General features: G+C 46.3%; 1 protein-coding gene across 21 annotated transcripts in view; it reads right to left on the reverse strand.

Moving 5' to 3' along the window:
- Positions 1-21,307, reverse strand: part of GPATCH8 (G-patch domain containing 8) — a 173,739-nt gene that overhangs the window by 19,915 nt on the left and 132,517 nt on the right. For 6 of the 21 annotated variants that reach the window (XM_050334740.1, XM_050334736.1, XM_050334741.1 and 3 more), the window contains exon 2: positions 163-3,939. In XM_050334740.1, the coding sequence (XP_050190697.1) occupies positions 163-366 (204 nt within the window). In that variant the 5' untranslated portion in view covers positions 367-3,939. The other 15 variants (XM_050334734.1, XM_050334733.1, XM_050334732.1 and 12 more) reach the window with 12 other exon arrangements.

The following is a 21,307-nucleotide window of genomic DNA, read 5'->3' on the forward strand; positions in this document are numbered from 1 at the left end:
GTGTTTTTTGAGGAGAAGTGTTTTCTTACTGTGTCGATTTAAGAGCAAGTTGTTCTGTACCTTTGACACCACACTCTCCCTTTGAAATTGTTTAATTTTGCCTTTCCCTCCCCGTTCCCAAGAGCCATGCAGGGCTGAGGGGGCAGCTGGGGGTGACCTTACCTCCATCTCCATGCGGCCCATGCCCATGACATCATACTTGACGACGATAGGGATGGGATCCGTCCTCCCTGGAAGAGGAACACACAGAGAGGCCTCAGGAGCCGCCCGGCACCGCAGCTCGTGTACACATTGGGTTTGGGTGGTTAGAGATCTTGCCTTGGAGTGCAGAGACCAGAAAGCTACAGTGAACCAAACACAAGCCATTCTCACAGCTTACAGCCAAACCTGCACCCTCAGGGCTCACAAATGCCTTGGGTTCAACGAGAACCGGCCACATAAAACGTTCTCGTGGTCCGGGTTCCCCCGTGTCCCTCACGGCTTCCACCTGGGGCCAGACGTGTTCCTCATCTTCCCACAGGAGTGAAGAGCCTGCTAAATAGGTTTTGCTGCTCTAGCTCATGAATAATCACTTAGGGCTTCCCTGTAAAGGATGTGGAAGCCTCCCTCCCACCAGCTTTTGTCCCTCCCCAGGAGCAAGGAATGCCAAACTTCCTTCATCCAGGGCCAGGTGGTTGACACCTGCCCCCCCAGGAGATGCTCTGGCACTGCTGTGTCACCTGTAAGCTGTGAAAAGGACTAGTTGCGAAGAAAATTGACTTTGAACTAATCAAACTATGCTGGAGATTTTTTTTTTTTTTATTTAAAAAAAAACATATCTTTAATCCACTCATAACCAGCCAAACAAAGCAAAATGGGGCAGACAAGCACTTTACTACCACAGCTTTTTTTTTTTTTTTGTATTTTTTAAAAATTATTTTAAATTATTATTATGTTTGATTTTTACATCACAACTGGCACTGTTGGTTGTGATGTAACCCACTGAACAAAGTACTTACCTTCTCCGGTGCATACCTTGAGTGAGAAAACAGAACGGTTTACTTCCCTTATTATTGCTCTTGGTTGGTGTAAACAACTGGTTTGTTATACACACATACACAGGTATTATACCTTTGGGCTAAAAGATCCACGGCTTCCACTCGTGCCAAAAAGATTCCACGTGCAAAAGGTCAAAGCCTTTAAAACCTGGGAGAGGTGGGAACTCTTTGCCAGCATCAGCTCGAATTCCTGCCAAAGCCACAGCCCCCAGAGGGGGCTTGTGAACCTTCAAGTACAGAGGCATGGTTTTTATTCAGAAATAAAGCAAATAAATCCACTGAATTAGCTGCTCTGTGGATTTGGTGACACGCCCAGGAATTTGACAGGCAGGTGTCCATCAGGTCCAAAATCAGGGATCGTGTTGATCCAAAACACTTTGGGTTGAGCTTTGGTTTTGGGTGCCAAGGTCTGACAGGGTTTCTCTCATGCCCAATGGTATAATACAGTAAGCAGTGACTGCAATTTTTAGCAAAAGGACCAAATCAAAGACAGGTTATAAAAATGACTTCCTAAGTGCAATATCACTTTCATAACGTCTCAGCCAGGGATTTACTGGTAAGTGGTGAACCCAAATGGAATAGCTGGCACCAGGTGCCAACAATTTATTATTTCAATTGTTTTTCAAGCTTTTTTTGGTTCATTTTTTTGTTTGTTTTTGTTTCTTCAGCAATGGACATCTTTGGATGCAGCCTCATTGCCCTGGTAAACCCCTGTGTACAAACAATGCATCAGTACTTTTGCCTTCTAAGGCAGTCAAAGTTTTTTGGTTGTTTTTTTGTTTTGTTTTTTAATTCAAAAATCTATTTGGAAATTGCAGTAGCAAGTGCTAGTGCCCATCGTGTTGGGGGGGAGGGAAAAAAAAAATCAAGTTTGGACAGTATTAGAAATTTATGTTTAAACTGATTTTGGCAGTTCTAACACAAACAGAAACATCCCTTCTTAGCAATACCCTTTAATGAACAAGGATCAGACAAGTGTGCATAAAGAAAGGAAAGGAAAGGAAAATGAAAGACCAAGCAGAAGGATGATGGCTACAACAGAGAAAGTAAGCCTAACATTGGTGCACTGATGACAAAAGGAGTAATTCAGTCTGAAAATAAAAAATTACCACTGCTAAGTTTACCATCACCACAACAAGTCCAGGATCATAACGCTGTAAAAAAGAAACACCATTTGTTAGGCAGAAACCATTAGGGGCAGAAAATAGGCCGTTTGGCAGGGAGGATGGGTTAAAAAAAAAAAAAAAATTCAAAATAACAGGAGGCTTCTCGCTCACCCCTCCACCCCACGACCGTGCTCTGCCCTGCGGGACCAGGAGTGGGAACACTCGGAGTGGCTCCTTTCGGGTGTTTGGGGACAGGCCGAGCTCCTGGGGACAGCCCCCTTCCAGAGGGGCACCGAGGCACATGGAATCAGGCAGTTTAAAGAGGAAATAAATCAGGATCTTAAGGAGTTACAAACATTGTGAGTCGAAAGGAGCTCTGTGTGCAGGTAACAGGAGGACGTTCCACGTGAAAAGCGACGTCTTTGTTTTTAACCCAACCATCCTTTCGTTACGAATGGAACACCAGGGTGTGACATCCAGGTGACAAGTGCCACGTCCAAACATGGCAGAGCAGCAGTGCCAACCCCACACTGACCACCTGGACTTGGTACAGTGCTGTGTCCAAGGAAAGCCACAGTGGAAGAGGGACAGGGACACGCTCAGGGCCACCTCTCACCCTGCTGGGAACATGGACAGCAGCCAAAGGGGGACATGGGACTTCTTGGTTTAGCTCTTTAAGTTCTCCTTTGAAAGAACTTCCTCAAGAAAATTTATCCTACTGCTGGGCACAGCAACAGGGTGTTTCCCAGCACATAAATGTGGCTCTGGGACATCAGGGACCCTCCAGGTTTGGGGTTCCTGCTGACTTGGGTACATTGACATGCTCTGAGGGGAAAATAAGCTTTCCAGAAAGGCCCAGAATTCCCACATTTCCTGCCACACCACAGGGCTGCACAAGCAGTGCCACACGGACACCTAATCCCCCACGGGATAAATCCTGCAGAACACCCAGCTGTGTCCCAGACCCCTGCACCCCAAAACACTGAGGTCACAAACTCCTTCACAGACTCACCCTGCACAGAGCCCAGACCAGAGAGGGTTATTGCATAAAACACTTCCACACACAGGGAAAACCCCTGTGGAAAGGACAGAGCAGGAACCTCCAGAGGGATGAGAAAAACAGAGTTCACACAAGAGTCACACCTTAGAAAATCCAATCTCAAAGTAAATCAGGTTTGTAACGATTCCCTGGATTCAGAAATGAAACGAGGCTCCCCAAATGACCAGCTGGGTCTCCTTTTGCTTTCCTCTTCCCCCAGGAAAAGGGGAAACCTTTCTCCCAGCTTGTGAAAAATTGCTCAGTCCCAAAGAGACCCCAAGAGCCACCCCCTTCCCAGAGCCCTGCAGGGGCAGGGAGCAGCTGGCCAGGTAGGCTTCTCAAAATTCCCACCTTTTGAATTCCACAAAGTGATTGGATATGAGCAAACAATTCACCTTCAGTTCCATGAATTAATAAATCTTGGGAAAAGAGTTAATCCTAATGCTGCAGGGCTGTGGTGTCAGACACGAGTCCCGCTGCACCCTGTGGGTTCAGGGCCAGGCTCTGGCTCTGGACAAGGGTTGGATGCTGCTCTTTGGAATGGGAATGCTGGACCTGCCATCTGAGACCACCCAGAAACACCAGTGTTGTCAACACCAGCACACATTTCATCTTAGTTTTAAACACTCAAAACAGGAGAGTTTTCCTTGACAATCTGCAGGTTCAGGAGGACTCCTCCCTCCAGTTCAGCATCACAGGGAACAGAATTCTAGAAATGTTTGGGCTGGGAGGGACCTTAAAAACTACCCAGTGCCACCTCCTGCCATGGGCAGGGACACCTTCCACCAGCCCAGGTTGCTCCAACCTGGCCTGGGACACTTCCAGGGATCCAGGGGCAGCCACAGCTTCTCTGGGCACCCTGTGCCAGTCCCCACCCTCACAGGGAACTATTCCTTCCCAATATCTAATGTAAACTTCATCCTTTTTTTTTAGTTTAAAACCTCTACCCTCGTCCTATCACACCAGGCAAGTTTCTCTGTTAAACAGAAGTTCAGAAATAACAGGATGCTCCCACTAAAAAGAAGATGAATCCCCAAAAATTGTTAACATAATTCAGTCAAACCTCTTTCAGTGCATCCCTTATTCACAGCGTGTAAGCACCACTGAGATAACAGCCCAGCCTTAATCCTGCTTGCTGTGTTGACATCTTCATAGAAATTCCCCCCAGGTACAAGCTTTGTGGGACTTAATCCCAGAGGACTGATTGATATCACACTCTTCACTGGAGGAGAATTTCACAATCTAAGCATCTCTAGAGGACAAGGACAACAGACAGAGGGACGTGGTGTGGTTGGGCACACAGAGGATTTCTCCTTGTTCCTTATCTTTATGCTACAATCAAAACCACAACCACAGCAAGACACAACCTTCCAGGGGGTTTTAATTGCTCCTGATACAGTGGAAAGACAGCTTTGTGCAGGCAGCACGGGGCAGTTTTGGGATCAATCACTGGGTTTGCTCTAGTGGGTAAGGGTGGTTTGTTCAGTCAGCACAAACCCCACTGCAGGCTCTGGAAGGGCAACAGGAACCTGGAGTCAGACATCAACCCCCTCATAGGTTCAGGGCACTCACCTGCAGCTGCACTGCCTGAGAAGTGTGAGATAGGGATGAGTTTCATTTTCAAAGACCAGGATTTTCCAAGCTCTCAACACTCCTGGGTCTGTTTTGATGCAGCTGAGGGGGAGGGTCAGGCTCTTCTCCCAGAGAACAAGCGACAGGACATGAGGAGACAGCCTCAAGCTGTGCCAGGAGAGGTTTAGGCTGGATATGATGGAAAATTTCTTCACTGAAAGGGTTGTAAAGCATTGGGACAGACTGCCCAGGGCAGTGGTGGAATCATCATCCCTGGAGGGATTTAAAAGCTGTGTGGATGTGGCATTTGGGGACATGGCTTGGCAGTGCTGGGTTCCCTGTGAGTCTGTGACAGCCCAAGGACTGTCACGCTGGAAATTCAAACTCCTCACTCAGTGCATCATTAAGAGAGAGGGGAGAAAATCCCCTCAATTTTCACTGGAGCACAAGCCTGGGGTGCTCAGCACTGGCTAAAAATGACAGCACGTTATCAAACTCATTGCAACTGCTGAGAGAAGCAAAGAACAAACAAGGGCAACCTTTAATCCTGGTGTCCTTTGGGAATTAGACTTGTGAGCTCATCCTGTTTGTGTCAGATTTCTGGAAGGGGTCAAAACAATCAAGAGATTCAAACAAAGTCTGAAGTGTCCATCATCCTCAGTGGCAAACATCGAGTCCCAGAGAGGAGAAAGTGTTTTCCAACAGCACAAAAACTGCCCTGTGAATTTAATCCTCACTAAGCAGGGGAGAAAAGAAGAGAGAAGGACAAGCTGTAAACACCCCAATCACATGGAAAACTTCCAGTGGGAGCTCCAAACTTCTCAGACACACAAGAGAAGGCACACAGTGGACTCTGGGACAAAAAACATCCCTAATTCAAGTACTGAGCAATGGACTGAAGAACAACACAGAGGATGTTGGAGCAAGAACACAATTCTGGGATGATTTAGAACAGAAATCAGAGGTAAGAGTTGCTGTCTGTGCTATGTCAGTCAGTGGAGAGGGCTGCTTAGAGGCTGTGCTGCAGGGGTGAGGCAGGTTGTGCATGGCCATAACCACTCACTTCCCCCACTCCCCTCTCACAGTTTAATAAAGCTGCTTCACCATCACCCAGCACAAAGGGCCATAAAGGCTCATTCTGAGCCAAGAGAAGGTCGTGTGTCACAATAAACACGTGTCACTGGAAGCACACGGATTTCACTGGCTACACCCACTCAAACAACCCATAGACTCACCACCTGTAATCCAAGGGAAGGATCCTGCACATTCAAGAGCAAACAAGGGGCAACTGCTTCCCCCAAAGGACACTGAGGCATTAAGCAAACCTCCCTTTAGGTCTGTGGGGAGGTGGATTCTGACACAGCAATGAAGATGGGTGTGATGATAGCAGCTTCCAAAGCCACAGCACTCAGGTTTTTCACAAGCTAACTCACAGGAAAATACCACTCTTACAACCACTGCAGTGATTTATGTTGCAAAAACAAGCATGGAAATGTTCACCCGTGCCAGATTTGCGGTTCCTGGGAGGATATGTTAAGATACAAGGAGATAAGACTGCGTTCAGAGCTACTTCTTGGGCAGGACTGCCAAGCCATTCCACACCCTCGTGAATAAAGGCACTGTTCAATATTTTTATCCGCCTCTTCTGTATTTCCCTGTATTTATTACAAAGCTCCAGAACCCAGAGAGAGAAACCTAACACCCCTCAGATGCTCATTGTTCCTTGTTCACAGGCCTGACACACCCCCACCGTCTGCTTCCCAGGATCAGAGGGCCCAACAAATGGGAAGCGCCTTCGCAGCCGAGCCGGGGCCATTTGGCGAGCGGGTGCCAGCGCCAGGATCCCAGGCCTTGGAATTCAAACCCTGAGCTCATTTCTCCAAGCTGCAGCTGCCAAGCGATCACATTTGTGCCTGAGCTCAGTTGCCTGAGCGGTCAGAGCTCTGTTTATTGCTCCCCACGGGCTGAGGAACCTGGAAGAGGCAAACACAGCGTGCGGTGCCCGCGGCCACCTGGCACAACGGGCTTGGAAAGGGACGGGAGCGTCGTGGCAAGGATGAGGATCCCCCAGGGCTGCCAGGGAGAGGATATTTCCTGCCTGAGCCACGGGATCACTGCTTCACCTGCAGCTCTTTCTGCAGCTCCCAGCACTTGTCAGACGCTTCTGCTCTTTCGCTGGGCTCATCATCCCTTGGAGCAGGAGGGGATGTTTTGCCTTGTCTGAACAGATTTAGTGAAGAATGTGCCAAGGAAGAACTGCACCGTAGTGATACTGGAGGGGGGGGGAGTGCTGACTATATTTATCAGCAGAGAATTTGCAAGTCAGAGCAGAAATCCACTTGTGGTTTGTTTGGTTTTTTTTTTTAAATTGAAAATCATGCAAGAAAAATACAGTTTGATGGAGGCACTGAATTTTGGCATTTTCTAACAGATTTGATAACCTGTCTTTGCCACCTACCACGAAAGGATAAACTAAGCCCCAAATGCTTTTAACTGCTGCTCCCTGTGTCACTTGTACAATTCATTCAGTCAGTTTGAAGCACACCTGGATCAACAGGAACAGCCCTGCCCTGACAATCTGTGCAGGGTTACTGCTTTCAATAATCCTGTGCAGGGTTATTGCTGTCAGCCTGACTCGAAGGGGACAAGGATTCAGGAAGGGTTCCCAGCTCCCACATGGCACTGCTGAGAGCTCCCAGGACACAAGCCCTGCCCTCTCCACCCAGCATGACATCAGCAGAGCTGCTCCCCAGGAAGATCCAACCTCTTCCGGAACAGTTACGCCGAAATGATGCCAAAATGTTACTAAAAACACAAGCAAACATGAGGGAAGGTATTACTGAACAGGAAAAGGAATCACAGAAGGCATTTCTTTAGGACCAAAGGCTGCAGGGGAAGCTGCTGCCACCACAAGGACCTGCCCCTAAAAGGATGTCCCTTCTCCAAACACAACCACCTGCTGCTTCTATTTCCTGAGCACTGGAGACAACCCCAGGCCCAGCAGCCACTCACCTTCAAACTCAACTTGCACTGAACATTTCCATCATAATCAAGTGCTGAATGAGCTGCCTCAGTGCCTGAGGGACAAACTATCCAGGAGGCTTTAAGGCCCAGTTCCAGTTCTGCACTAAACCCCCACGTTACCTGAATTACCTGATTCACAACAGAAATACTGAAGAGCAGCTCAGCCACGACAAAACCTTTTTATCTGTTGCCACTGATTGTGATTCACCTCTCAGAAATACCACAAAAGATCAGGATAATCCCATCTTGGGAATACTGTGGGAATGTGAATGAAATCTATGCTTTTAAATGTCTCCAATTAATACAGGACACGGTTTTTGCTGTAGGGAAAGTTAACTGCTTCCTGTCCAGGTGTTGGAGATGTTTTTAAAGGGTCAGGGCTGCAGTGAGGCAAGAACATTTCCTTAAGAGAGAACTTTAAAGAGGCAAATCTACAAAAGTGTGTTAAAGTGGACCTGAACTCCAAAGCTGGGCAATCCTCCCTCTGAGTCCCTTCCACATGGTCCGTAAACATCAAACCCTCCTACTGCCCTCTCTGAACTCCCCAAACCCTCCTCAACCCCTGGCTATGACCAAGGAAACAGCAGGGTAACCTACTCAGCTTCCCCACATCTAATTTAATGAGATCAAACTACTGGGTTTAGTCTTCCAGACATACCTCTAAAATACTATTACCTCATATTAAACACACAAGTCCAAAAGAAAAGGAAAAAAACCACAAATCCAGAAGTTTTCAGCACAATTTTTTTTTTTTAAACAAGACTTGTCAAAAAAAATTGACAGGGAAAAGTTGAAGAGCTTATAAAAATATTTTCAACTGTGTGATTAAAATTATACCACTTCTGCATGTCAGTCTCCTGACTTTTCATAATACTCCTTTAACATGATGGGAAATACTCATTCCAAGAGAAATCATTAGAGTATTTGAATTCAGATTTCACTCAGCCCTCTCATTCCCCTCCTGACTTATGTAACTCCTGATTTATTCACAATCCTCGGGCTCATTTAGCACAGGGCTTCACACGAAGGTCAGCCAGTGTTTTTAACCACATCTCTTCTAGTTTCCTTTTACCAGTAGAGCACAAAATTCTAGATTATCAACTGCCCCTGTTCCCCCAAAGATAAAACAGCCTGCAAGTCACCATTTTCTCACTTGTCAGAGCACAGCCATCACATGTCCCTGTGGAAAAAGTGGCTCCCCAAGCCATCCTTTCCCAAATGAAAGAGATCCCTGTCAGCTGGCAACCCCCTCCTCTGCTTTTTCACATTCACTGCCTGTTAGCAAGTTGAAGCACCATTTCCAAATATAACACACGAGTTGTTTGTGGGGAAAAAAAAACCCAACATGAAAAACATCAGGAGAAGAGATGAGCAGAGGAATGACTCTGCTGAATTTGTTATGAGCATCTCTCTGAACCGGGATGCAGCACTGGCGTGGTCACAGTTGACAGCACCACCCTGCCTGATGCTCCACTCAGCACATCTCCAATTAAATAAAGGATGCAGATGTTTCTTTCTTCCCCAAGTGGCTCAGCTCTTCTCCTTAACAAGAGTTACACCACCAGGCAGCTGCTCCAGCAGGTACAGAACGACTCTGCTTCTGGAATTTAGCTGAGAATGAGCCACTTTGTACCAAAACAGCACATTTTTACCACTAGCAACTGGCAATTGTGAATTTTAGGCTGTTCCAGATCCCACCCAGAGGCAGCTCAGCACCCTCACCACAGGATTCCATCCACAGTGGGAAGTTAGGATGAAGGAAGCCATCCCAGGGGACAGTCCTGCAGCTGGAAGTTTTTTTTGGACATCACCACAACAGCCTGACTACAGGAAACAAACATTTCTGACTGGCAAATGTAATGCAGGATAACTCTGGGATTCACAGAACTAAAGAGGGAGCCCCAGTTCAGATGAACACCTAGAACCAGAAGTGACATAGCAAAAATCAGCAGACTCATGCACTTCCTTTTTAATTAAAGTGCATGGACAAAAGATGACTGCAATATGAGTTTCATTTATGTAATCCCAAAAGTTTTGAGGGTCTGATGCAAGGGCTTTGTGCAGGAGGTCAAAAACCACATCCACAGCTCAAGGCTGTTCTGATTCTGCTGCACCTCCTCACTATAGGCTGTTTCAGATTCTAGGTTCAAGCACAGCATGAACCACGAAGAATTAACAGCATTAACACTCCTACATCTCTTCAGAAACCTCTCCTGGTCTTTCCTCAGCAAGGCAGCGTGGAAGAGGGGAAGAACTTTTGTTCTGCTCCTCCATTCTCAGCACACATCAAAGTGACTTCGCTCTTCAGACTCCAAGAACAAGATTAAAACTGGATGCAAACGTTTCCTTCCTGACATTTTGTATTTGGATTTTTGGGACAATTCATGCAAAAAGGTCACTGGATAATGAAATAAAACCCTCCCAACACGAGCCTCACCAGTGCCACAGGCTCTGGCTGCTCAGAACTCAGGGAGAAAAGCTGGAGCAGCTTTTCTGCCTGCCCAGGACATGGGCTGGAGAAGCTGGATAGGGCACTGCTCCCCTTCCAGAAGGTCAAAGGCACTATGAAATTCCTGCCCATGTTCCAAAGCCTACGTTGGGAAGGTTTCAGCACTGAACTGGGTTGTAACTGGGTGGGTTATTTTTACTCCTGTGCTCCCATTAACGTGCAGGAGGAGCAGGACAGCCCTCCCAGCCCATCCCCACGACTTGGCTGCAGCTCCCAGACAGTTCAAATCACCAGAGCTTCAATAATACAGGAGTAAGAGACGTGGAACAGCTTCAGTGCCGTGAAAGGCACAGTGGGAACATCCAAACGGGGACAAGTATCAAAGGTCAAATTCCTGCTGGGCCCTTGGGACACGGTGACACCACCAGGGGCAGCCCTGCTGTGCTTGTTCCTGGGACAAGGTGACACCACAGCCCTCCTGCCCCAAGTCCAGACCTCCAGGCCCATCATCTGTGTGCAATCCATCACGTCAGTGCACGTCAGTGCCAGCAGCACGCTGGGAACAGGCAGCCTGGGCTGTGCTTTGGGATCCACCCGTGGCTGGGATGAGGCTTTACCTTGGTTCAAGTGTTTCCACACTGGTGACACACGGAGCAACAGGGCACCCAAAAGAGAAAACACACCCAGTTACATCCCGGGAGCCAAAGGCCAAGAGGTGACAGCTACAACCCCATCCTCAGGTTTGGCCCCAGCAGGGACATGACAGGACTGCAGTGCCATGCATTAACCAGAGGAATTCCAAGGAAACCCTGTTAGAGGAAGCCACAAGCATTAACCACCAACACAGTCCTGCCTGAGAGGTTACAGAGCCTCAGTCCAGGGGATTAATGTGCATTCCCAGAGTTTGTTACCTCTCCACAGTCCTCCAACTGCACAGACACACCCATCTCTAAGGGGCTCACTCAGGGAACTCCAATTACAAGCCTCCAGGTCTTCAGACTATGGGTATGGGAACATGGGTCAGTTAGTCTGAGCTTCCAACACTTCCAGAGGTTTCTACAGGAAGGGGATTTAGTGTCACAGGAAGAATTTAGGGGCAAGACAGCAAGAGGACAAGGTGTTGTGGTTCAACCAGCACTACAGTGTCCCAAGGAGATTGGCTAAATCCATGACCAACATGCTGGGAACAGAAATAAGTGGAGAAACCAGGAGTGAGCCTCTCCCATCCATGAGCACCTCTGCCACCACCTCCCATCTTCAGGGGGCCCTTAACTCGCCTTCTAACGGTTTCTGACCCCTGAGAGCGCACCCAGATCATCAAACTCCCTCCAACCTTCAATTCTTTTAATCCCAAAGCACCCAGCCAGCAGAGCATCAGCCCGGTTTGGAAGCTGCAGCGCTCCCAGTCAGCGCGTAGGAAGTTGATCCTCCTCCCTCCGCCGTGACCCTCACACCACACACACCCCCACACCCACACCAGGTCTAACCTGCACCAACAAGCCAGGCAGCAGCTTCCACTTCCAAACTGCTCAACAGGAAACTCAAGAGTGCATTTGTTTGGATGGATTAATAACGGAAAGAAAATCTACTCTAGGAACGAAAGGCAGAGATCGTTTTGTTACAGACCAAGGCTGGTGGTGAAGGTTTCAGACACGGGAGACTGGACTTACCCTGCAGTGACTTTCCCAATCCCTGGCCCAGCTTCCACCCATGTTTCTGGAGTAAGCGGTGTCCAATATTATCCTGACAGACAGAACAGAGAAAACAAACCAAAAATATTCCAATAATATATTCTTCCCTTCCCGCTGACATTTAAACATGTGATGAGCAAGAGATCTTTCTACATATAGAGATGCATGCAAAAAAATGCTACTGAAAAGGCAATATATATGCCCAATAAAAGGGAAAGACAAATGTCAAAAATTGCTGGCTAGAATTTTTCCAGGGGGATGGGTATCAGGGACGGTCACTTTCTGATGGTGTGCTGGGCAACTTTTGTGCATCGCGTTTAAAAGAAATAAAAAATAATAGTAATAATAATAATAATAATAAAAAAAAAGCAATGTGGGAGAAAATAAAGTGTACCAATAAAAATTGACAGTAAAAAGCATTAAATCAAGCTATTTATACAATCATATCCATCACCTAGACAGCACCACTTAAGATTTTTATTTTTTTTTGTAAAGAAAATCTACAATGTGTTTAGTCATTTTGTTTGTGTGTCAGGCTTTTATAATACTGAGTAAGTTGTAAGTGCAAGACTGCCCCACCACTAGAAACCAAAACACAATCAGAGCAAAATCCAGGCTAGACTTGATTGGGTTTTTTTTATATATGTATATATATATATATAAACTAGCATGCAGCCAATATTAAACTGAAAAAACAGTGAGGTTAGTAAAACAAAAAAAAAAAATAAACTCAATTAAATAAAATGAGCTCAAGCACAGACTGGGTGATGCATTTCACATGTAAACTAACAAAAATACTAAGATGTTAGAATGAAACAGGCCTAGCAATAAGTTAACAGCAAGGAACCATTAGTGCATGTAGGGGAAACAATAAGCATAATGTCTCATCTTCCTAAAAAAAAAAAAAAGAAAAGAAAGAAAAAAAAAAGCTATTTTGGAATAAGTGGGAAAGTCCTGACGCAGCAATTAAGTGTCAGCTTTTGGAGATCGGGCTGAGCAAGGCTCAGGGTGGAAATTGTGGTGTTTTTCTGCAAGGTTTGTGCCCCCAGACAAAGAGCAGAGCTCACAGCACCCTCCAACCATCTGGGCTGACAGCTCTGCCCTTGGTGACCAGTTTACCCAGTTACAAGCAGCGACCAACTGCCCACTCAGCAAAGGAGGACTCTGGGCTGGGACCACATTCACCTTCTAATCATAAAAAGATAAAAATAAAATAGGCAATTGTTGGTTATTCATTCTCAAAAGGCAAATAGAGAGATATTACAGAAATATCCTGAATTATGCCAGGATCCATAACACTGAGGGTACAGGGAACCTTAGAAAATAATTATTTATATATATATGTTGAAGGTTTCTTTAATTAAATAACCAAGTCATCAACAGAAACCAGAGCAGCAGTGGTTTTGTCACTCCACAGGGTTTTGCAGAACTTTGGTGGATCAGCTTGAAAGGCAAAACCTTCCTAAAGATACTGGCTGCATGGATATATTTTTCCTCAAAAAGATGTTATCAAGCATAAATTTGGGATTTTTTCCTGCTCTACCAGTAAGGCACTGTCTGCCTGCATTTCTCAAGGAATAAGGGTTTGTCTTTCCCACAGCACTGGCTCTCCCCCAGGACATCATTAGGGCTACGTGGAAGTAAAAAAAAAATGGAACCAGGAGAAGTAAAGGAATGTCTGGGGATAAAAGCAATAAATCAGGATGGATTCCCACCACAAACACCATGGAGGGGACTAGGACTGTCTGTTGGGAAGAGGAGGAAAACTTACCTGCAGGCACACCTGCCCTGAGCACAGAGTGCCCAGTCCTGGAGCTGGAGGGGCTGGGATAAGGCACTAATTGTCCTACCCTGACAAAGGATCTTTGGATCCCTCTGTGCTGACAAAAATGGCTGCGTTTCCCAAAAACAAAACCCAAAAAAAACCAAAACAAAACACCCCCAAAAAAACCCAACAACCAAATAAAAAAATAAATAAATCCAAAGGACAAGGAGTACTTTGCGTCTTGGCCAAGTGGAGATGAGACATTGTGCTGACTGTGTGTGTTATGAATGCACTAAAATAAAGACAGATGAAGCAGAACGCTATTCCAAAAGCAGTGCAAGTGGAGTGAAAGCATTTCCATACGAACCTGGCTTTAAAAACTGGGCTGTCAAAAGAACAGTTAAATGTAACACAAAGTAAGAAACTGTCCAATCACTAATGGTAGTTTTTTTTTTTCTTTTGCTTTGTTTTCAATTCACTGCTTGCAAGTAATGTATTTATTAAAGAAGAGTGAAAGCATAAAATAAATTCAACAAGTCAAGACCAGCTGGGAGATTCAAGAGCGGTGTGTTGTGACTGACACAGTGAAGGGGGAAACAAATGTTAAAGGGAAAAAGAAAAATTTAGAAGGGTTATACACATTAGCACCACTTTTACAGAACCACTCAAGAGGATGGTCGCGAGTTGTTTGACATAAATTGGAATTATGCCTGAACATTGTCCTGTCTCAGTTCCCAGGAAGGGGGTGGTTTCCCCAGCCCAATTTTTTTCCATTTGTTTGTTTATACACTGGAGCTAATTTTAAATCCTGCTGAATCGAAATGGAGCATCTTCTGTTTCGCTGAATAGGGAGGACAACTCTAGTAATTTAATATTCATATTTGAGCTGGGACCTGGTCATTTGTCTGCTCATTTCAGCCTCCTCCCTCCTTTTCCAATGGCTCTCACAGCAGACTGACAGACTGACAGAACTGCTCTTCAGTGCAAATGCTGCCCTAAAAATGAAATGATGGAAGGCCAGGCTTGCTGGGCTCCCATGTGGGGCCAGTCTGCAGAGCCTGGGGAGTAGCCAGGGGTAAATGTGACATGGAGCAGCGAATGCTACAACAGCCAGCAGCTTTCTTCATTTAAACTGCATTTTTAGTGACAGTTCTGTAAAAGCACAGCCTCTTTCACATAGAAAAGATGGGTGTTTTACAGCAAACTTCCTGTCCATGTCAAGGGCTGTCACTGCTTTTGAACAGACCGGCCTCAGCTGCAGCAGCTCCACAGAAGAGCTGCACTGATGCACAGGATTGGCACAGTTGAGGGGGGCTCACTTCCTTCCTCTGCCATCCTGCAGCTCCCTGTGTTACAGCCACAAGAAAAATCACTGAGGCAGCCAAAACAGGTGTCCCAAGAGGTGCCTGAGTGAGCAAGGGGGCTCTCCTGTACCACCCAGTGGGGTGGGGGCTGTGGATGCTCCACGCAGGGAGAGCAGCTCTGGTTGGAACAACTCAACCCCCTCCCCCAGCATTATCTCACCTCTCCAGAGCTGACCACCAGCGATCATTTCTATTTACAGATGGAGAACTCAGCATTAATGCCAAAGCATAACTTTTCTAAAGGGTGTAGGAAATGCAAGGTCTTGACTGCATGAAACCCTCGTGGAGCTGGGGCAAAAGCTCATCCAAAGGGAGCGGCTCCACCGGCTCAAACTGGGCTCCTCAATTCCCCATCCCGTGCCCTCAGCTGCTTTCCACAGGGATCAGCAATTCCTAAGTGGGATATCCCCAGCAGAAATTTCTGACAAAGGTTCTGGCCAACAGGAAAAGAAATTGCTTCAAATTAAAACACCTGAAGAAGAGCACAAAGGTTTTGGTGCTGCCTGTGGGGCGATGCTGCACGACGGATAAACCACAGCACTGGTTTTGCCTGACAGGTTTTCCAGGAGATCCCCAGGGATTGTATCCCCACTGCCCAGCCCGGCACGGGCAGGAACCATTCATCTCTTGAGTGGATTGTAAGCTGTGCTCACTGTGTATGGAGGAATCTATAAGCAAGGATCGGATGCTACTGGGTGAACCCATGCAAACAAGAGGTTGAAAAGATTCCCAAAACAAAAACCTAGAGCTCACTACAGATGACACAATGAAGACCAGAGAGAAAAGCCAAATAGTAATGCTACACCATTCAGCTTCCAGAAGCACATTATTTATAGCGCTGTCCACATATGGCTGCTGCTAAATGTCAAATCAGCAGCCTCATCAAATGACACTTTGGAACTAGTGGAGTCCACAGATCCGTACAGATTTCCAGTGCGACACAGCCCGGCCCCAGCTCGGCCAGGCTCCAACAGCCCGCGGTGCCAAACACCACCGACTGCAGCCTGGGACGTGGGGGGCTCAGGGACCTCCTCTGTGCCCCAGCAGCGTTAGAGAGAGGGGAAAGGACATTTGTTAGTCAGGACAAGGACAAACTAACAAGCTCCAGGGTGAGTGGGGGGTTCCCAGTCTGGCCTCCAACCTGCAGCGGTGCCGGCGTGGGTGGAGCCCTGACACTGCCTGCACTGGACGGGGCTGCTCCTGGGGGGCTCTAGGGGGGCTGGCGCTGCCTCCTACTCCATCTGCACTGCTGGGACGAGGCAAACCAGGAATTCACAGCGAAGGAGATTCGATAAACGAGCAGAAATAAGGAATTAACGTGAAGAAAATCTGGATTCTGTTCAAGCTGCAATACTTTGTGACTTCCCGTTCGGGTACCTGAACTCAGTGCACTCAAAATACTTCAGAACAAACACATGCAGCTTCTGGGATTTAAAAAAAGGGTGAAGTGCTCTGATTTTTTCAAGGACATCAGACAGCAGTGGTTGCACTGACGTGAACAGCCAGTGTAAGTGCAGCATCTTTCAAACCACAACAAGAAAAAACGTTACTTGTGGTGGGGGGAAAAAAAAATTATCAGTATTTGCAGCTCTGAAGAGTCCATTGATATGAAATATTTTCTTCAATTTAGTAATGGAAAATAGCTGGCACTCGTTCAGGTCCATCCCTAGCTCCTGGCAGCTCTGTTTTCCATAAATGTACTCTGGTCAGAGTCGCATGTTTCAGTCCAGGCGTCTTTGGCCTGAACTCGCTGCACGCGGCAGGATTTCCACGGGAACAAAAACACCAGTAGGCTAATTGAGGACACGTTTCAACATTGTAATGATCTGTAGACTCCCCAAACCTATTTTTCCAGCCACCTTTGAGTTGCATGCTGTAGCAGTACAGTCAGCACCTCTCAACAGATAATGCTGCAGAGATGGATCTCACGTCAGCTGGGAATGCCACTCGGGCACAGCACAGGGAACCCTCCAGCCCAGGAGCTCCAAGCACAGCCACCTGTGGGCTTGGGAGCATTTCCACGTCACTAACAGGTGGGAAGCTGCATTTAAGAGAATATATTTAATCCACTCCTTCACTTTCTAACTAGGAAGTGCTTTGATCTGCCACGGTATAAACACAGGATGTTCATCATCCCAACTGTTTCCACACTGTGAAGCAGAGGCTCACTCATGACTCCCTGAGCAGATTCCTTGGAAAAAGCCAGTTGGATTGCTAACAGAGAACTGGTAAACGATTATAAACCAATTTGTTAATACTGAAATATTATTGAAATAATACTTAAATGTGTGGTGGTTTCAAAATATGGACTTGGCCTTATTCCTTTCATCTCAATTTCAGCTCTGGGTGAGCAAACAGCTTCAAACACAAGAAGAAAAAAGAATACAAAAAAGCAGAATGAACATCCCCTTACTGGTGAAAAATCTTGCAGGAGAAGTGCCCCACTGAAGCCTGTCAAGAAAACCTTTCCTTCTGTTCATGTGTGTAATCTGCCAATTCAAAAAGCACATTGGTCATTAATGGTGTGGAAGGAAAAATCACCTGCACAGGTGCCAGGAAACTTGATCAAGTAATTCACACCCCCAGATGGAGAGTTGCTTTTAAGAATCAACAGTGTATTCTATAAAGAGCACGTGAAGATGAACTTCAAAAGAGACCAGTTTGTTCCTGACACTGGGCTTGCCCATGAGGCCAAAAAAACACCCCATGCAGCAGTCACAGGTTTGAAATCCTGGGACAAGGACACTGGCACAGTAGCCCAGGGCAGGGTGGAGTCACCATCCCTGGAAGTGTTCAAAAAACACCTGGATGTGGCACTGGGGGACATGGGTCAGTGGTGGCCTTGCCAGTGCTTGGGGAATGATCTTAGACTGCTTTTCCAGTCTTAATGACTCTGTGATTTTCTTATTACAGACAAAAGAAGAGTGAAACAAAATGGATTTTGAAGAAAAATTTGAGGTTTAAACTCCTCCTCCTCCTCCCAAAACAAGACATTCTCTTGTCCTCTTTATCCAACTGTTTTCAAATAAAACCCATTTAGGCTGAACTGTACCTATCAAAAAGTTGTAAAGATTAATAATGTCCTGTCCTGACATGTGGATGGTGAGAGAGATACATATGAATAAAATATTACAGCCATAATTTAATTTAATTTTGCTGCTGCAGTTCAACATTAATCAAACTGCACAAAGCATTACTCCTACAGATGATGTGAAGTGCCCTGCTGGGCCTAGGGTTTAGGGCATCATTCCCTTTGGAACACCAGAGATGTGATCTGCGACCTCTTCTATTCCTCTCTTTGGGAAAACACTTTTGCAACTCAGGTAACCAGTCTAGTCTGCAAAGCAGCCATCTGAATATTTTGAAATTCTAATTTCCAACAGCAGGCTACCAACAAGTACTTCCCATGACATTTACTTCAGGAATCCAGCCTGGCATTCGAATTAAAATCACCAGGGAAGATTGCAGCGTTCGGGAGAGCTTTGGGTAGGAATTCCCATCTCTGCAGCATTATCTCATGCGTCATCAATTTACTGCCATGCCTAAATCTAGCATCATGCCAGCACATTAAGACAGTAGGTACTATATGCAGTGTTCACTGGACCAGAAGAACAGAAATAAGAAGGGGGGAGGGAGGGGGAAGGAAACCCTAGAGAAGAAATTAAAAAAGGCAGACCGTGCAATACAAACCAGATCATGGCTGCTTAGCTAATATGGGCCAACTGCTGCGGAAGAAAAACGTCGAACACCCCAAGTTGTGTAAATTTTTTTGGTAAACATCTAAAACACGCACACAAACACACACAACACCGACCTACACACCAACGAGAAATAAGAGACTGAGTTTCTCCTAACACTTAGTGCCTTCTGAGTGCTGACTACGGTGGAGAAACTTTAATAATCGATCGGGGAAAGAAACGCCTGACAAGTAATTTTATTAACAAAAATCTGGGCTTAATCAGAACACCACGAAGTGCCCCTGGATTATTCACTACGAGTTTTCTTCTTTCTGCAACTGAAACTTAGTGTGCCAAACTTGGGTCCAGTTTAGGCTGAACAAGCTACCGTGCCTAAAAACAGCAGAAGGGGCTTTGCAAAGAGAAAAAGAGTCAAAAAGCTCCTTTTTTTTAAGCTCCATAAAGCTTAAAAAGGTAAAACTAAATAAAACTTTAATTTTTTTCCCCATCTTATGGGGAAAAATATATTCCACACCTGATTAAAGGTGAAGCAACTTTACAGAAAGGCTCAGGGCAGTTTCAGCTCTGTGGGGAAGGACTGCTGAGCTAACACTGATCCCTCTCTCCACACTCCAGGTGTCGTTCTAACACTTTTACACACCAGTAGTGTAAAAATATAAACTAAAAAGGAGCAAAGTACATTTAACTATGCTATTCCATCAGGTTTGCACAGGAATTAAACTGATTCTTCAAAGAAAAGTATAAAAACTTAAAATAAATACCTATGAATGAATGTATTCTTTTAATTAAGTCCTGAAATATCCCATCGAACTCAAATTTAAACTCACCTACGGTCTTAGAACTACTTCAAGATTGAATCCCAGGCCCACGTAAGCTCAGCATGCAATTTACCACCAAAAATTAACCCTGACTGCCACCAAGGTGCCCACTCCTCTGAGATTTGACTGCATTCACATCAAGTACCATCCGATCACGGCCCAATTCCGGCTGGGATGGGGGTGCTGGGAAGTGGGGGGGTCTTACCGATTCGATAGGCTTGTCTAGAGATGCCTGTTCTATCTCCAGGTGCCCCTCTTCATACTGATCAAAGTGATTGCCCTGCAAGAGAAAACAAGGGTCAGCTCCACAGCACAGCACACACGGCCAGCAGTTTCATTTTAGGAGTCAGGTTTGGCTCCAGTGATGTATTTTATGTAATTTTGCTAAAAAATAAACTTGTTAAATACAAGCTCAACTCAGTGTATCAGCTATAAGGACAAAAAAAACCCTAAAAAATAAGTCATCTCGACGATAATCATAAATTATAGAAGTTGGCAATATATCATACATTTACACTGACAATACCTCTGGTTTTTTTTTTCTTTAGAAAGTCTTCCGTGAAAACACTGAGCACAAGCAGCAGTGCCAGCCTGGAAACCACACAGGACAAGGAGCAGCAGGAATTGACCCTCCCACCACTACAAAGGGCTTTTTGCAAGGCTTTCCCTGCAGCAGGAAATCCAAACTGCTCCAGGGATAAAAGTGATTTCACACACCTTAAATCAACTAAACCTCACAGTGGTACCAAAGGAAACCTGTCCCTGTGCCCACAGTGCTTGTCCATGGTTTGGAACAGCCCTTCCCACAAATTTAGGTGGCTGCACAGTGATCTGGAAGCAACCTGTCCATGGCAGTGATCCTTCAACATGCCACACAGTTGTTAGTTTTGACCCCAAACAGCCCCCACCCCACCAGCTGACCACCATCCCCCACAGCAAAACTGGATCTTTCCCCTTTTTTGGCTGGATATTGAGCATGCAGGAATCCTGAGCTGGGAAGGCAGTGCCAGCCCTGTCCTCCAGGAGGGCTCTTGGTGCTGGAACACACCAGGAAGGGCCACTGCAGGAAAAACAAACATTTCTGCTGCAGCTCTGTCATAGCTTTCGAGGTTCCCGAAACCTCAAATTCCTGAGACTGCAAACATGGTGAACCATTTTTGGCTGCTCAACAGGTCCATGATGTAACAAATCCACAAGAGCACAGACCTGGAAAGGGAGAACTCAGTAGTTCCTAGCTATAAACCCAGAAGGAAAGAGGAGACATTCCTGCAGCTGGGATGAGCCCAAAAGCCATTGGAGGGGGTTGTTTCAGCAGGCTCACCTACATTCCCAGGCTCTGCTCAGCATCACAGGAACCCCAGGAGGTGCCAATCCTTGGCTGTCACCCTCCACTCCTCCCCCAAGCCCCCTGGTGCCACCGGAACCTCCAGCTGCTCCGTGCACTCCAAACCCCTGGCAGGTTTTATTTGCATCCCAGCTCCACAATCACTTGGAGGAGGAACACACACACCACTGCCAAGAGAAACATGTTGTCACCCTCCTCCTTTCTACCAGCACCAACTTTTCCCTCTGCAGGAATTTTAATGGAAGCCAGCACGTCAAAGAGCAAAGTGCCGTTAACGGGCTGACAGCTGGAACATCACAAGGCTCCCAAAATCCTCTGGAAGGAGCGTTTGCATCCAGCAATGCAAATCTGCAAGACACCATCTCGACTGAAACCTGGTGCCAGGAGAACACGCTTTGA

Source organism: Myiozetetes cayanensis, unplaced genomic scaffold, assembly GCF_022539395.1.
Source record: "Myiozetetes cayanensis isolate MyiCay16 unplaced genomic scaffold, myiCay2020 scf58, whole genome shotgun sequence".
Lineage (NCBI taxonomy): Eukaryota > Metazoa > Chordata > Aves > Passeriformes > Tyrannidae > Myiozetetes > Myiozetetes cayanensis.